General features: G+C 46.8%; 1 protein-coding gene across 7 annotated transcripts in view; it reads left to right on the top strand.

The window, feature by feature from the left end:
- Positions 1-14925, top strand: part of LOC139050500 (dermonecrotic toxin SpeSicTox-betaIB4-like) — a 275782-nt gene extending 260857 nt beyond the window's left edge. For all 7 annotated transcript variants that reach the window (XM_070526952.1, XM_070526953.1, XM_070526950.1 and 4 more), the window contains exon 8: positions 13244-14925. In XM_070526952.1, the coding sequence (XP_070383053.1) occupies positions 13244-13451 (208 nt within the window). In that variant the 3' untranslated portion in view covers positions 13452-14925. The remainder of the gene's footprint in view (positions 1-13243) is intronic.
- The last annotated feature ends 3164 nt before the right edge of the window (positions 14926-18089 follow it).

Below are 18089 nucleotides of genomic sequence, written 5' to 3'. Positions count from 1 at the left end.
TCCCTTTTTTTTTTTACACACACGAAAAAGAAAAGAAAATACAGGAAATACAGATAATAAAGAAAAAAAAAATACATATAGCAGAGTTGTTATCCGGTTACAGTAGTCAGCATAAAATCAACAGCATTGTCCTGGCTGGAAAGAAAACTTACAATGATGGTGAAAGAAAGAAGAATTGGGTAGACAAATCACAGAAAAAAAAAAAAAAAAAGGTTAGGTGTAGTGTAAAAAATACTCGAACAGTTTGTGGCGTGTTGTGTTTTGTAGATCAATATCGTTTTGTGCGAGTTTGTTAAGAAGTCGTGGTAGTTTATTTTCTAATGTTTGATTACCATAGAAAGTTCTGTATGTTTTTACGTTCCATTGTGCTATGTTTCTTGTGCTGTACATTGCATCTCGTTTTTCTAAACCAGCTAATTTTGATAGAAAAGATATGTTCTTCAACACCTCGTTTTTCACACACTTGCTCAGACGATAGTCGTAAAGTTTAGTAATTGGTAGTAAGTTATACTTTAAGAAAAGTGCGGCCGTATGGTAGGTATGCGGAACATTTTCAACAATTCTTAGAAATTTTTTCTGTAACAAGTGTAGTTTCTGAAGATTGCCTGCTGTTGTTGCACCCCAGGTTAAATGGCAATAGCTGAAATGCGATTGTATCAATGAATTATATAGCATTAGCATTACATTTCGCGGTAGTATCTCACGGTTCTTGTAAAGAAGACCAATAATACGTGAACATTTATTTGTTACAAAGCTAACATGATCATCCCATGACATTCTTTCATTAAATAATATACCTAATGTTTTAAATGAAGGCACAACTTCTAAGGGTACGGACTGAAGGAATATATTCTTAGTGAGACGGACCTTCTTGTTTCTACCTCTGAAAACAACGACTTTAGTCTTTGCTGTGTTAATCCGCAACGCATTTCTGCTACTCCAGTTTTCTATTTGCTTCAGTGCATTGTTTGCAGTATCTGTGAGTTCGGCTGCATTATCTCCGGCAAGAAAAATACTGGTGTCGTCAGCATAGATGATAAATTTAACGAATGGAGTTGCATGTACAATGTCATTGATGTAAAGATTAAACAGAAATGGACCCAAAATGCTACCTTGTGGAACGCCACAGCCTACAGATTGCATATCTGAGAGGAGACCATTTATTGCTACTGCCTGTTTGCGATCCATGAGGTATGACTGCACAAGCGATAGTGCATGGCCGCGGAAGCCACAACGCTCAAGTTTACGAAGAAGTATTGTATGGTTTAATAAGTCGAATGCCTTCGAAAAATCAAGAAAAATACCAATGACTATCCTATTATGTTCGAGTTCGTTCAATATATATTCTCGTTGATCTAATAGTGCAAGTTCAGTAGAGCGGTGCTTACGGAAGCCATACTGAGCTGCTGTTATAATTTTGTGTTTTTCTTCAAACTGCAGAAAGTTTCTAAGTATTACTTTTTCTAGTAGCTTAGAAAACACGGGTAAGATAGATATTGGCCTGTAATTCCCGAGCTGGTTTTTATCACCCTTTTTAAAGATAACTGTTACACGTGCAATCTGCATTTTACGAGGAAATACAGCGGTACTGACACAAAGGTTTAAGATATGCGTGATGTATGGTAAAATAAGGTCAAAAATATACCGTATAGGCTTTATCTGGAGGCCATCAATATCAATGGATGTGCTATTGTTTAGTTCGTGGAAGGCTGCCGTTACATCTGCTTCTTCAACCGGTTTGAGAAATATAGTGTCGCTTATATGAACGACATCACTGAGATTGTTATGCGGGACTTGATTTCTAGAAGCGCAAATAAAGTGCGTATTAAACGTATCTGCTAATTCTTTTCCAGTTATACTTACACCATCGATATTTAGCATATTTAATTCACCTGATTTGCTATTTCTCCCCAAAATTGCGTTTAGCCGCTTCCACATAATGTCGACACGACCACAAGTTGACGTGAATTGATTTGTGTAATAGGCGTTTCTGGCTTTCTTGAGCTCAGTATTCAAGCGGTTTCGATATTTTTTAAACGCTGTCAGATCACATTCAGCTCTCGATTTAATAAACTTATGATATAGGATGTTCTTTGTGTTTATCTTTGCCACCAACTCCGGTGTGACCCATGGTTTGCGACTGTGACGCCTTTGTTTTTTTGTTAATATTGGGAAACAGGCCTCGTAAATCGGCTTCAGAATACCTAAGAATGCCTCGTAAGCATTATTGGCGTCATTTTCTAAAAGGACAGGCCTCCAGTTGTTCTTTTCTACCGAGTTTCTAAATGTCGACAGTGTTTTTTCAGATATAAGTTGGAAAGAATATGTTGAACTACGTTTCTTTTTAGACATGTTTTTAACACACATAAATATTGGCAAGTGATCGCTGATGTCAGAAATTATTACTCCAGATGTGATCATACTAGGGTCATGGTTAGTGATAAACAAATCGATCAGCGATGAAGATGTGATCGTAACACGCGTTGGCATTTTGATTGCATTCAGAAGTCCATGTGTTCTAAGCAATAAATCTAAACTCATTTGGGATGCATCAACCGATAACATATTAATGTTTAGGTCACCACCAAGGACAATGTTTAAATGCTGACTGGTTGCAAATGAAATCAGGCTTTCAAGAAAATTCAAGAATATGGCTACGCAACCCTTTGGTGGACGATAGCACACTGCAAAAATAGTGTTGTTCAAACACATTGTTAAGATTTCATATTCTTTCACAGAAACTGTGAATCGCTCTAATATTTCAGGCCGCCACTTCTTCTTAAATGATATGGATACGCCACCACCAATACCAGCGTAACGATTCAGAAAAAATGTCTCATAACCAGGAATTCGAAAGACATCATAATCACTTGTAGACCAAGTTTCGCTGATCATGATAGCGTCAATGGGAACATTTAGTTGTTGAAAGAAAGTGTCGAAATATGCTTCTTTACGTCTGACAGATCGAGCATTGATATGAAGACATTTGAATGACGTCTGGAAAACCGGGCCAAGGTAATCTTTGAAGTTCTCTGGGAGTAGATAATTCTTTTCTGTTACAGTCTGCATTTTTGGCAGGAAACAAAATAAAAAATCAATTCTCCCTTCTTATTGCAGCTTGCCAAGGTCGCAAGAGTGCTGCACTGGCATTGCTGACGCGCCATCAGTCTTTCTTATCAGAATCTTGCCGTTGCTGTGCCAGACATACTTGTACTGATTTGTTTTTGCCCATTCTTTCACTTCCCTCAGCAGTTCTCGGTTAACTAGGTTAATCCATTGCCTAGAAAGTCTCCTTTCAGAGGCATTCGCTTTATCGGTATGGCGTTTTATCTGACAATATTGCACAAGTACATAGGTGACACTTGAACAGGCTGTACATGGCATAAAAGTACCCTAAAAGAGTGACATAGTGGAATGAACGACGAAAGATGCTACATTGTTAAACCATTGCCCCTGTGAGCAACCACGTCACATCCTAGCAAATCAAAATACACAAGTAAAAAATAAAAGAATAAAGCCAGGCTGTGAACCAGAAAAAAACCCTTTGCAACCGTTAAACCAGACTAAGCTGATTTGTTGCACAGGCTGCATAATAGCCTGCAACTTCACAAAATATTCAGCCAACAGCTCGGGAATTGCATCCTTTTCATTTGCTTAGCCTCAGTGCTTGCTTCGTGGCTTTCCGTTTAGTAGTTTGACTGTGCAGTTCAAGATTTTTTTCTGCGTGCAAGCCAATGCAGCCTCACCCTGACGAACAGGGCAAACAAACCATCATAAACGTCATCACCACACACAGTCAGCGATTTTTCTACCTTGGCATGAAGCAACATGCACAGATCATGCCCTACTTGTTCTTTTCCCACAATATTGGAACTAGATGCGACAAAAACCTGCTCGCAAGCATTGATGAAAGCTACAAACGAGGGTGTAGGAACTGACAGGCTCCCAAAGTCACCTTCTACAGGATTTTTGACACTCAAGTACAAGATAACTTGGCTCTGATCGGCAAAGGCGGCATCCACGCTGTCGCAGTGTACCACGGAGCATCGTTTCTTCACATGCCGCAAGCTCATCTTGAAATGAAGCGCTAAGCGCTTCAAAAGAAGAGCGCGAAGCGTGCAAAGACGGAAAAAGACTTCGCACTGGCCGCACGCCGAAGGAAACGACAAAACCGAGAAAACTGCCGCAGCGGTGCAGCGGGCTGCAAATCTTACCGAACGGTGACAAAGAAGCGACGTGCAAGGACGACGAAAACTTCGCAAAAGGAGCATTTTGAGACCGGCGAGCTAAATTCATACGCTTTACCAGGCGCGCCATCGCAGACAGCTGGCGATACGAAATCGCTTCGTAAGCTCCCGCCACTGTGGCCGGCACGGAGGAAGGAAACTAAGGAGAGGCCCTACCCCCTCCGCGCGCTAGGAGAAAAGTGTGGCGGAAATGACGTATAGGTTCTCATTTCTTTTGCTGCTTTTTTATTTTTTTTTGCTGCATGGCCACGCCTTTTGGGCCACAATGGCGGCGTTGTTCAGATTTTTTGAGCGCTCACACGTGTTGCTCTGGTAGGTTTCGTGCAGTGGCAAAGGCGCTGTGGTGGCGGGTTTGCGTTAGTCACCGTGTCTTGTTGCGCTGTGTTACCTGCACAGTGCTCTGCCGGATGTTGCGCGTGCGCGCGCGCTCCGCGCGCGAAACCACGCGCAGCGCGGCGTGGTTTCGCGAACGATGTAAACAAGAGAGGAGGGTGGCCCAAAAGGCGGAGCATCGCCATGAGCAACGCCAACTTCCGGCTTCACTTTTGCTTCACAAAGAGTGACGTCAGGGCCTCTCCTTAGTTTCCTTCCTCCGTGGTGGCCGGGTTAGCCGGGTATCGAAACAAGGCCTGCAAAGACGCGCTGTAATGCACCGCACACTCATGAATGGGGGGCAGGTCAAGAGTGTTGCAAAAATACAAAATTTGCCAGGTTTTAATAAAATGACTTACCTCTTTCATAAAACAAGGTGCTAATATATTTTTTTTCTTTTCTATTGGCAGATTACATTTCAATTTTGTAGCTTTATTATTTCTTTATACGAGTGTTTTGCCCCCCATCCTCTGGTTGTGCTGCAGTCGCGCTAAACCACTTTTCGGCCCAGCCTTCGCCACCACTTTAAATCCGCCTTGGCTTCAACGCGAACAAAGCGGCGAGAACACAGCGCACACGAAGCTGTGAGCCACTCGCGAATCTAGGCTCTCGTCATTGCAGATCCCTTTCAAGATAAGGGCCGCGCGGCCGTGTTCAGCCACGCCATACACAGCCGCCGCCGGAGTAGAACGCCCCACCCGCCGTGGTTGCTCAGTGGCTATGGTGTTGGGCTTAATGAGAGCAGCATTCCGGGCAAGTTGGTAATTCATTGCTTAAATGATATTGCGCGACATAAAAAACGACACGGACGTGAAAGAAGACGACACACCAAGCGCAAACTCTTCTTTTACGTCCGTGTCGTTTTTTTATGTCGCGCAATATCATTTAAGCAAGGTGTTGGGCTGCTGAGCACGAGGTCGCGGGATCGAATCCCGGCCACGGCGGCCGCATTTTCGATGGGGGCGAAATGCGAAAGCACCCGTGTGCTTAGATTTAGGTGCACGTTAAAGAACCCCAGGTGGTCGAAATTTCCGGAGTCCTCCACTACGGTGTGCCTCGCAATCAGAAAGTGGTTTTGGCACGTAAAACCCCAAATATTATTAGTAGAACGCCCGCTCCCCCTCTCCCCGCCCCGCGGCGCCATGGGCGCGGTTGAAGGCAGCGTGTTTCCGCCCCACCTTCCTTCCTTGCGCGCTTGAGGTCAAGCCACCATCCTCGGCTCACCCTCGCTCACTTTCACTCGCACGTACAGCATGTGGAGCGCGGCCACGTGGTTACCGCACTTGGAACATATTGGATATATGGAACATCACAGAGACGGTGGAAATGCGCCTGGAGTGTCCATGTAATTGCTATCGCAATAAACATTATTCCACTTAAATGAAACTCGCAGTTCTCACTCCACTGTATATGGAATCGGTGAGGTGGAGTCCGGGTACAGTTGATGACGCTGCAAATATATTGCGGCGAGAGTTTGGGCCACGCTGCTCCGCAGTGTTGCAGGCACTATATTTCCTTAAGTTGGCGGAAGGCTCTCGTACTTCTTTCCACCGCCTGTGAAGAGCTACAAACAAGCGCCTTTATAACGAAGCGCTCGGGTCCTCAAGTCATCCTTCGCCATGCAGGTCATTACATCGTATAATGATAACACACCACACGGCTCGCAGTGGATTACAGTAAGGCACACTCAAAAGAGAAAGGTGTCATTTAACAAGAATTCAAGAGATGCATTGTGAGATATGTCGCTAAATTTTTGTTGCACTTAAAGTGTGGCTGCAGCCGGCCTCATAACATCGATTTCAGCGACATGCAAGGCCACTTGTGGTGTGTAGCGCTCCATGTGTTGGGCAACGCCGTTCACTCGGTGGCTGCGGAATGAAGTGGCTGCGCTGTTCTGCAAGTTGTCGTCGAGGAAGCCTTCGTTCTACAGGTGTATTAGTTGTATAGAGATCTTCCCTGTAGATGCATTCACACTGCTTACGAAAGATAAGAATCCGGCTGGAAGGCATACGGAATTCTTCGTTACACAGGCGGTATCGAAGTCGTTGTAGAGGCACTCGACCATACAGCAGCTGGTGCTGCCCGTTAAACCGCGAGCCCTAGATCGTGTAATGTTCTAGTAATTTGCTAACCGCTGTCAATGATTAGCGAAACTGCGGCTTTTTTAATGCGAATCCTCATGGGACGGGCACTTTTATGTGTGTAGGTGGATTCCTATCGCACATCGTTTCGGCCATCTTCAATTTAAAAAAAAAAGCTTACGTGCGCGATTGGGGGGGGGGGGGGAGGGGGAGGGGGGATTCGAACCAGGTACTCCCAGTAGAACAGCGCCATGCTCTCGCGGCAGCTAGCCTTTGGCGGATTTAACCTGAAGCCCTTGGGATTCGTCCAGTGAGTTCAGGTTGCAACCTTTCTTCGCCGGATTACAACGCATATCACCGTCGTCGCCTAGCGTGCTGTCATCAGACACGCATGCTCGCGTCGCACACACATTTGCTTGCCTCGCGCAAAAATGTTGGTGCGTCTAATTGCGGACATCTTTTCTTGGCTATGAAGCGAAAGGCACGGAACCAAAGTACGTATCTGGCACCGCTGCTGGAAGTAGTCCCACAATTTCGTTCGCGGTTTCTCGCCTGGTAAATGCAGGGACGCAACGTTTTCGTGTTTTCTCGCAGCTCGCAACTTCAAAAAATGCATGACGTTCACCAGCCAGCTAAGGATATATTGATGTATATATATCCTTTTTTTTTTTGTTTGCCCTTCCGGGTTTCCGCATCGGTGAGACCGTTGCACGTTTTACGCATTCCTCACAGGCAAAAAAAATGGCGCCTGCGTTCTCTGCATGGCGGCTGTTCATCCCTGGCTGCCCCGCTTAATTGTGAGACCGCCTGAGAGACTGAATACCAAAAACAGTGGCTGTGGAAGTGCACAAAACTCGTGTATGTACCGTGTACGCACAAACCAGGCGAACCCATCCGTAATTCACGACCGTCAGCGTGTACAAACAAGTGAAAGAGCTGACTTACAGGAACTTGCATTTTTCGATTTGTATCTTCGAAAAAAAAAGAAAGGATCTTCGCGCTTCCTGCTGCACTGCTCTCGCTAAAATTTCGCAGAAAGATTGCATTTCTTGAGCCTGCGTCTTTCAAAGCAACACTCTGCACAGTTAGTTGCCCGTATTCTTGAGAAAAGAGGGCAAAGTTGCCTTCGCTTATGGGGATTCAAGCTGCAGCGCAAATGACGCTAGTATAAATTTATGCCGCCGCCTTCTGGCAGCTGCCGAAAGCAGCTGTTCAGGTAAGGTTGCCGCGTGTTCTAGAGGAAAACGGGCAATACACGGCAACCCTTGCTTGGCGGCTACATTCTGCAGCTGCCGGGAGGTGACGGCCCAAGTTTATGCTAGCGTGGGTGACGGCAATGGAAAAGAAACCTGCTACGAGTAACTCGCTAAACGGAAAAAGCAAAATAAGGAAAGAAACAATTGATGATAACTCGGAGGGAAGCTCCTTAGTTTTCAAAGCGAGATGAAGAAGCTTAGAATGCGTAGTTGTAAAGCTAGGTACACCAGGGAAGAAGCATGTGTTTGCTGCGGTGAAGTTAGGAAAATGATGGAACATGTTTTATTAGAATGTGAAGATGTCTACCCAGCTTTCAGTTTAGGGCTCCTCTGGCCTCCTTGAATCCCTTGGGTTCAGTGATAGCAGGGGTAGAGTAAACATGTCCGCAATAGACTTTAGTAAGAGGCCATTGCAGGTTTGGTGCCCAGAAAAGAAGGGAGACCACAGACAACGGAGGCATACAAAACGAAGTTCAGAATAGTAGTTCAGAAAGTTTGATGCTAAACATTTCGACAGAATTGCCTGTCTGGTTGGGAAATTGATTAGAACTTGAGACTGACTCCAACCAAATAACTGAATTTTATTAGCCCGACGTTTCGGAGCCCATTCGGCTCCTTCTTCAGGGGGTTGTTCTTCGGGGGGTGGCGGTGTGCCTCTTTTAAAGCGTCTTTTTTGAAGAAAGGAGGGGGGGGGAACACGGGAGGTGGGGAGACACTCCACAGACGGAAAGGTGGGGGGGAACAAAAGGAAAGGGGGGTTTGTGTTGTTGACCGCTTCCAAGGAGCTGCGATGACCGGTGCTGGGTGGAGTGCTCACGAGGGTGCCCTTGATGGGCCGCGGGGGGGGGGGAGGTTACAGGGTCGCGCCGACGTTCTGTGTTGGTGAAACGAGCGGGAGTCTATCTGGCTGTGCGTCCTTTTCTTCTTTTCGTCATGTCGCCAAGGCCATGGACATAGACCGAGGGTAGGTTGCCCTTCACACGGTTTATGTTATTCTCCGTATTCTGAATGTGCCATGACTCCAGTAGTAGTCTCTTTCGCCAGTTCGTTTCTGTTTGAAGGATTTCAGTTTCCTTGAAAGCAATTTTGTGGTCGGCGACTTCAGAGTGTTCCGCGACGGCGCTGCGAATACGGTTGAATGTCCTGACGTCGTTCTCGTGTTGTCTGATCCTTTCTTTTAGATTTTTGGTTTCCCCGATGTACGACGCCGGACAGTCAGCACAACTGATTTTGTAGACGACGCCTTGAGCTTTTTCTTTTGGTGGACGATCTTTTGGTTTAGGGAGGAGGATATTGAAAGTGTTTATTGGTTTGTGCGCCACTTTGAGGCCTTCTTTTTTTAATATTCGGCTGAGCGCTTCGCTGGTACCTCTGATGTACGGGATGGACACTCGCTTCTGGGGTTGGGAAGAAGTAAACGGCTGAAGGTCCCGCATTTTGTTTCTTCTTTTTTGTTGTCTGGTTGTCTTTCGAATGAAGTCATCTGTGTAGCCATTCCTCTTAAGTTCGTTGAGAACCGTTCTCTTTTCTTTCTTTAGATCCGATTCCGATGAGGAATGAGTTTCGGCTCGTTTGAATAAAGAATTTACAACAGACGCCTTGTGGTTTGCCGGATGGTCGGATTGGAAATGAAGATAGCGGCCTGTGTGGGTTGGTTTTCGGTAGACTGAAAATTTTAGAATGCCGTCTTTTCGTGTAACTTGTACATCTAAGAATGGGAGTGATCCGTTCTGTTCGCGCTCATATGTGAACTGTATATCCGGGTCTATGGAGTTTAAGTGTTTCTGCAAGTTTTCGACTTGGCTCGTCTTCACGATGCAAAAACAATCATCCACGTACCTGAGGAAGACTTTTGGTTTCGGGAAAAAAGTATTTAAAGCTCTCTCCTCGATGGTCTCCATAGTCAAGTTAGCCATGGCAACGGAAATTGAGGCCCCCATAGGAGTTCCTTTGACCTGTTTGTAGTAGCTGCCTCGGAAGGTGAAATAGGTATTGGACAGGCACAGTTCGAGAAGGCGGCAGATCTCGTCCACACTCAAAGGGGTTCTCTCACTGAGCGTATCGTCACGTTCCAGTGCATCTCTAGTTGCGGAAACAGCCAACTTAATGGGTACTCTTGTGAACAGAGAGATTACATCAAAAGAGACCAGACATTCATCATCTTCGATACGGATTTTTGATGTGAGTTTGATGAAATTCTCGGAGTCGCGCACGTGCGATGCTGTCCTTCCGGTGAGTGGTGATATGATCTGATGCAAGTAAGTGGATAGTGATCGTAGTGGGGAACACGAAAAGTCTACGATTGGTCGTAAGGGTATTCCGGGTTTATGGAGTTTTGGCAAGCCGTAGAAAGCTGGGGCGGATCCGTTCCTACAGATTAATTTTAGGTAGAGATTTCGAGAATTTGGGTGGCTGCGGAATATTTCAATCAGCGTCTTGTTCAGCAACGACTGAGTTCTCGTAGTGGGGTCCTTCTTTAGTCTCTCGTAATCTTGGCTGTCAAGTAGGGCGGACGCCTTATCCTCGTAGTCCTTTATGTTCAAAACAACGGTTGAGTTCCCCTTGTCCGCCGGTAGGATCACAATGTTGGTATCTTCTTTCAGCGTTCTCATTGCTTTTATTTCGTCGGAAGTTAAGTTGCGTTCTCTTCTGCGGTTGTTATTGGACCTTATTATGCCGATTGCTTTCAGTCTGACCTGTTCCCGCACTTTGGGGTCTAGTTGCTGGATGCCGCTCTCAAGGGCGGCGATCATCTTGGGGAGGGGTGGGTTATCTGTCGTAACATTGAATTTTTGACCTTTTGCCAGGATTGAAGTTTCTTCGCTTGTGAGCTTTCTCGATGATAAATTGGTTACTGTGTGCTTGTTTAACACTCCTGTTTTCTCGTTTTCGTTGATTAGGGAAGAGAATTTCTTCTTCTGCGTTTGACTGTGTTTCATTTCCTCTGAGGACGCTACGGCCTTTGCAAACGATTCAATTGATGAAAAGAGATGGGGTACCTTGTGTTCAAGTTGTCTTCTGGCGAAGAACGCGTCGACTTCTTTCTTCCGGATCAACATGTGGCACTCATGTATCCGTGCTGTCACCAATCTTTGCTGGGCCTTGTCGATGATGTCCCGGCCTTCTGGTGTGTTGATTGGTTGGCGTAGCTGGAGACTTCGTGGCACGACGTTCTTGTCTTTGCATTTCCGGGTGAAGTCTAGGTGTGTCTTGAAGGTGGATATTCCTTTCACTGCTTTTATATAGTTCTTTGCAAGTTGCACTGCCTCTAGCCCGAAGTCTGCACGTAAAGACTTGAAGCTAAACATTTCGACAGAATTGCCTGTCTGGTTGGGAAATTGATTAGAACTTGAGACTGACTCCAACCAAATAACTGAATTTTATTAGCCCGACGTTTCGGAGCCCATTCGGCTCCTTCTTCAGGGGGTTGTTCTTCGGGGGGTGGCGGTGTGCCTCTTTTAAAGCGTCTTTTTTGAAGAAAGGAGGGGGGGGGAACACGGGAGGTGGGGAGACACTCCACAGACGGAAAGGTGGGGGGGAACAAAAGGAAAGGGGGGTTTGTGTTGTTGACCGCTTCCAAGGAGCTGCGATGACCGGTGCTGGGTGGAGTGCTCACGAGGGTGCCCTTGATGGGCCGCGGGGGGGGGGGGGGGGAGGTTACAGGGTCGCGCCGACGTTCTGTGTTGGTGAAACGAGCGGGAGTCTATCTGGCTGTGCGTCCTTTTCTTCTTTTCGTGATGTCGCCAAGGCCATGGACATAGACCGAGGGTAGGTTGCCCTTCACACGGTTTATGTTATTCTCCGTATTCTGAATGTGCCATGGCCTTGGCGATATGACGAAAAGAAGAAAAGGACGCACAGCCAGATAGACTCCCGCTCGTTTCACCAACACAGAACGTCGGCGCGACCCTGTAACCTCCCCCCCCCCCCCGCGGCCCATCAAGGGCACCCTCGTGAGCACTCCACCCAGCACCGGTCATCGCAGCTCCTTGGAAGCGGTCAACAACACAAACCCCCCTTTCCTTTTGTTCCCCCCACCTTTCCGTCTGTGGAGTGTCTCCCCACCTCCCGTGTTCCCCCCCCCCCCTCCTTTCTTCAAAAAAGACGCTTTAAAAGAGGCACACCGCCACCCCCCGAAGAACAACCCCCTGAAGAAGGAGCCGAATGGGCTCCGAAACGTCGGGCTAATAAAATTCAGTTATTTGGTTGGAGTCAGTCTCAAGTTCTAAAGAAAGTTTGATGTTGGAAATTGTTTGTGTTTCTTATTCTAAAGATAGGTAGGACATTAGGCAAAATAATAACAGCTTAGTGGCGCAACCCACCACCCCGTTTCAAGAGGAACGCTCACAGCGTCCGTCCATCCATCCGTCCATACATACATACATCCATCCAGCTCCATCTCGGCCGGACCTTGCATCCCCGTAAACGAAGGCAGCTTTTCTTTTTGGTTATTAAAAGCCATGCAAATCACTCTACCAAGTGTGACAGCTGACGACGAACAGTCCAAAACTGGATCTTTCTGCAGTATTTGAGCAAGAACAGTGCAGCGTTAAGCGCAAATTCCTATTTTCGAAAGTTTTAATCGAAATATGCGCGTCTCCTTACGCTGGGCCGTCGTCACCGACGACGGGATGATGATGATGATGATGATGATCATCATCATCATCGAAACTTTATTATTGAGACAGCAGTTTGGAACACGTAGGCTACTCGGGCCCTGGCAAGGCCCCACTTCACTGAAGCGTTTATGCTCCTTCGGTCTGTAACGCTGGCAGCCGGTCCATAGCCATGATATGCACGAACTACACGAGCCATAATCTGCATGTGTTCGGGGCGCAGCAAGGTCTCACAGTCCTTCCAGGTCTTCAGGTGCTCTAGGCGATCATACGGCCGGTCCGTGGCTGCAGCGCAGGATTCGTTGGTCGCCTTTCAGAACTCGCGATACCTATGACATGTCCACAAACATCGATTCGCTTCAGAAATTCAGGACGAGTTGAATGTGTCTGCCTTCACTAAGTAAAGGACCTGAGGAAGGTCAGAACAAAGAAATCGGAAACGAGACCGATGCCAAACTTGCCTGAACTACTTTGTGCACGAATACACGGGCAGAAGTTCCGCTCCTGTAACTTTCGTTTCGCAGCCAGGAAACGTTGTCCGTGAGTACAGTAACTCTTTACAGAATTCAAGACAATTCTCGATAGCCGGGTATTTCCAAATGATTCGCGTGACTTATGATTCTGTCTCGGCGTGGCAGCTGCGTAATTATTGTTTATTTATTTTTGCGCAGGCTTGGTGTCGACGGCATCATCACCAACCAGCCTCACAACGTGCTCGGCGTGGTGACGAGCATTTTCTTTCAGCATCGCCTCAGGGTGGCCAGCGTGAAGGACAGCCCCTGGGAACGATTCCGACGTAGCCCGAGCGAGGTCATCGTGGACGAGGAGGACATGGATACGAATATCATCGGCGGAGAGGAAACCGGAGCCGGCGAATGATCGTTGCCTGACTCGTGAAGCGCGAGGGTTGCCACCATAGAGTTTCTCACTATAACACCTAGAGGGTAATCTGGCGCCACCGTCTATGGGAGTTTCTTAAGGGGGCACCGTGCCGTCATGGGAATGACGGTATATGTGTCTGCGAGGCTCGTGTTGGCTGGTGTTGTAAGAGGCTTCGTCTAAAACGTGGATTTGGCTACGCAAATAACGCGTTCGCAAAGTAAAATCTTCATAAAATGTTTCTATTCACGCATATTACATCTTTACTCACCCACGATGCATGACCAAGCGAAGAAAAGCAGGAACAGACGACCAACTGTTTCAAAGCGAGCGCGAACCTTGTCGTCTGTCCTCCAACTTTAGCGGCTCGCTGATACTTTTTACGTAACATGTAGTCGTACACACAATAACAAGTTCTCATAGTTAAACAAAACATGTTTTCGCGTAATAATAAAGCTAAAAGAGCTTTTCACGTGCTGTTCTAGTAGAAAATTAATCATTGTGACAGACGGAAGCTACTTGCCGAGCGCGTCTTCGAGGTGTCCTGTCTCTACGAGGACGATGCCAATCCGAATCCACAATATACCGGCATTCCCATGCATACCACAGCGCAGCAGCGCCAGATTTCCCTCTAGGTAATGTAGTGAGAAACTCTATGGTTGCCACGTCTTTGAACGTGGTGGCGCGCCCACGCAAAGCTGCTACGGCCGTAGTGTTTCTTACAATAATTACTAGAGGGAACTCTGGCGCCGCAGTCGCTGTACCACCACGGGAACGATGGGAAGTACATGGATTTGTCTGATCTTCGTGCTTGTGGATTCAGACGTTCTTGTGGCTTGGTATATCGCGCTATATAAATCTTGTTGTCGTAAATTTCAGCGCAATCCATACTCTTCGAAATGCAGAAGACGCCGCCAACACTCACAATTGGTAGTAATTGCAACGATTGAGCTTGTGCAGGTGGCCAAATCGAAACGCGCCAAGCCTCTCAAGGCACTGGCATGCCCGCGGTAAATTCATATGGGCGCTGTACTCGCTTGTCCTTACATGCGTCCATGGCTTAATGGTTTCATTATCAGGCTTCTGTTCAAGAGTTCATGTGTTCATGTGTTCAAGTCCTTGCGTCAGACAATTTTAATGATGTTTATTTAATTATTTACTACGCAGTATATTGTTGAAAATGACGAGCTTACAAAGTCATAAAGCCGTTTGAAGTCAAAAAGACGAAGTTTAGGCAAATCCATGTGCTTCCCACAATTCTCATGCTGGTACAAGTGTTCTTGCTGCTGCTCCCGTAGACACTAGCGCAGGAGTTTCCTGTATTAATTATTGTAAGGAACTCTATTGTTACGGCCAGACTACACACATGTTGTCGATTAGAGTTTTAGTAGAGCGTTCCGCGTGGAAAACAAATGGCCGGCGCCGAATGCTGTGGCGCCATCTGGGAGGTCAAAATTAAAGCACTTTCGCGACAGCGGTGGCATTTTTTTGTTAACAGCCATGGCAGCGTCAGAAACTATGACTGATATCCGTAATGGCGACAGTACGTCGCTAAAACAGCAAGCAACAATGCTGAACTCGGATCGAAGCTGGCAGCCTGGGTGCTGCCATCTTGTCCCGACAGCTGGGCAAGCCCATGCAAAGCCCTCGGAACTATATCCAAAAGTTTGGATGCGTGCGTAACCCACAACACTTTTTTTTATGTTATTCTATGCATATGTATTTTTCAACAGGTATTTTATACCCTACGCAAATGCTTTGCGTGCGCTATAATAGAGCTTTTTTTATCGGTCTTCTGTACTGAAATGGCAGCAAAGGCAGCTTTTAACGCGAGAGCGTTAAGGGCCCCGCCTTGCAATAAATCTGACGTCGGCGTCGGACGTCACTTGGCAAAAAATTATTCCTAACCACAATTACGCAGGCCATCCGAGTGGCGCAGAGGCGTTACTGAATTAACTGAATTCCTCAAAGTGGAATGTGCCAGAAAAATCGTAAAGTACAACTTAAACTCAGTCTGCAGACACGATAGCGTCCGATAACATTTATTCCGTTTTGTTTACGAGAATTGAAACTTTTGTCTAAGCTATTCAGTAAGTTGCACTTTCGTTTCAGACTTATTTCACGCGCTTCGCCCCCCCCCCCCCCCCCGTGTGTAGAGCCAGGCGGCATGCAGACGGCATGATAACTGCGCTTCTGCTTGTCTACGATTCGTTAGCGCACGCATTGAAAAGTCTGTCGCAGCTGCATTCAACAGATGTATGAGCCGTAACAGTTTCTTCCTTCTAAGAGAAATACGATCTTATAGCGGTTCGTTTTCCGAAACCGTTATGATGTCGCGGGTGCAACCGCCTCACCTTCGGCAGTTTCTCGCTTCGCTGTCTTCCCCTCCAGGGTTTTGGAGCGTGGCGCCAATGACAACCGAGAAAGTGAACGGCCGATTGGGTACCTCGAAATGGCGGAAGATGTGGAACGAAAAGATGTTCGTTAATGCTTGGCATGTGTGCGCGAACATATTTTTACTCTTTTGCATAATTTCTTCTCGTGGTCCACGTACCTCGTACCTTATTGTCCTAGAAAAAGGGTCATTTTCACAGATTCTAGAGGCCGATGACCGACCAGGAAATCTGCTTCTCTTGCCAGGCAATTGAATATTACCTTTGACCATGATCGCTTCCAACGATCATCAGCCACTCCTGTCTATAAGAATAGGTGTCATTAAATATTATAACATTAGAAATATTAAGTAAGCAGTAAAAAAAATACCACACTGTAAGAAATAACAACATGCACGTTGGCAGAATTGAGGATCAACTTTCTTTCCCGTCATGCACCGCTGCTTTCGATTGTGGCACACGTGCAGTAAAAAAACGCAGATTCAAATCTCATAAATCTTTCCGTCCCTTGTTTTTTTTTTCTATTACACCAACGTAACAACCTGAAGTCAGTCAGTCAGTCAAGAACTTTATTGAAGTCCTGAGGAGTTTCAATCCGTTGGAGATCCCACGCGGGGAACTCCTCCGACAGAAACCGTAGGCGACGCCGAAGTCGGGACGGGAACGTGGTGACGCTCCGCCAGTTCTTGGGCCCTGAAGAAAAAGATATATATTATTGTAATGGTTCCGAAAAAGCTGTGGTTGAAAAATGAGGCAGCAACTTCAAGACCTGCCTTTCCTACTCTTTTCTGCCAATTTCTCGCCCCGCTTGGAGCCCTCATAACAATGACGCTGGCGTCCAAGTGAATGAAACCGTCTCCGTCATCCGTGAAGAGGGAGCCACGAAAGCTTGCGAAGTGCAGATCCTGTCGTCAACATCCTTTTTTTGTTTTTTATACGTCATGCAAGCGAAGTCCTAAATTGCCGCAACGAACAGCCACCTCGCTCAGCGGCCGTAAACGCGACAATGCCGCCATCACGTTCCACGTCCCAAAGTCGGACCGCCTTTTCGGAATCTGCTGTCAAGGAAGTCACGCAGACAAAGGCACTCTCTCGCCGAAAGACAAAACAAACAAACAAAAATGAAGCCCATGGAACCGCCGCGATAATTGCGACGCAGGGCGTGCTCGACAGGTTGGCAATTGCTTCGGGAATGCGCGCATTCACGCTGCAGGAACATGAGAGAGAAAACGCAGTAAATAAAAGAATATACCCGCGGTGACGGAGGCACGAGAGAGTCTCGCATACCTGTCGCGAGGGGCTACGCGCACCGTTATGCAAATGCGGTTAGTCTTCCGCGGTCCCTGTTCATTAACGCCCAACGACGGGGACGTATAAGCACTGCTCGGTTATTAGAAACAGCGTCGGCTCCCCCTGTCCCCACTTCACCTAAAAAAAAAACCATCCCGCTCCTATTTTCTTTTTCTTCTCAGCGAGCGCTCTAGGCCGTTCCTCCTCCCTACCTATCCCTTTTCACCCTTACCAACAGCTTCTTTTTCCTCCTTCTCCTTTTTTTCCCCTTGCGTTCCTGTTTTCTGGCAGCGTTCCCGCCCGTCGACGCCAGTTTACCTTTCCGCCGGCATCGTTCCTGGGCCTTTCATCTAGAGTATGGTCAGTTTTACGAAGCTGTCGTGGTCACCCCTCCCCGGTCGTCTCCCTAGGCCGCCGAGAAAGGGCTTCTATGTGGTGCTGCTTCCCTGCACATAAAGTTAGACAAGTAGGAACGGCATACTGTGTACGGGTGGTGGAGAAGATAAAAATATATCAAACAAGCGAAAAATGAAGTCGGCACAAAACGTGTTTTGTGAATATTCTAATGGCAGTGTGTTATATAGCTTCCTGCCAGACGAGGATGTGTGCGAACACGGTGTTGTAGGAGAAAACTTGCCGATTACGACTACGGGCATGCGTAGCATGTATAAATACGGAAATAGTGCGGAAACCACGGAGTATTTTTTGTTAGCATGTGGTAGTGTACATCGAGAGGTCAACGAGGACGCAGGGACGCCGTAACCCTGACCGATACCGGCCTTAGGGGATAATAAATCGAAGGTTAATGAATGTGCGGTGGGGAATAACGAAAGATGGCTGGGCGGGTGGCGCAACAACAGGGAACATAAGGAATATATTTTGGGGCAATAAATTTCTGTCACGTTCGATGACCTGTTAACACGTACCTTATTCTTTGGAGGCCCAGTAATATGCG

Source organism: Dermacentor albipictus, chromosome 10 (genome assembly GCF_038994185.2).
Source record: "Dermacentor albipictus isolate Rhodes 1998 colony chromosome 10, USDA_Dalb.pri_finalv2, whole genome shotgun sequence".
NCBI classification, from domain to species: domain Eukaryota; kingdom Metazoa; phylum Arthropoda; class Arachnida; order Ixodida; family Ixodidae; genus Dermacentor; species Dermacentor albipictus.
The sequence above is the reverse complement of the archived record's forward strand: the minus strand, read 5'-3'. Positions and strand labels throughout refer to the sequence as shown.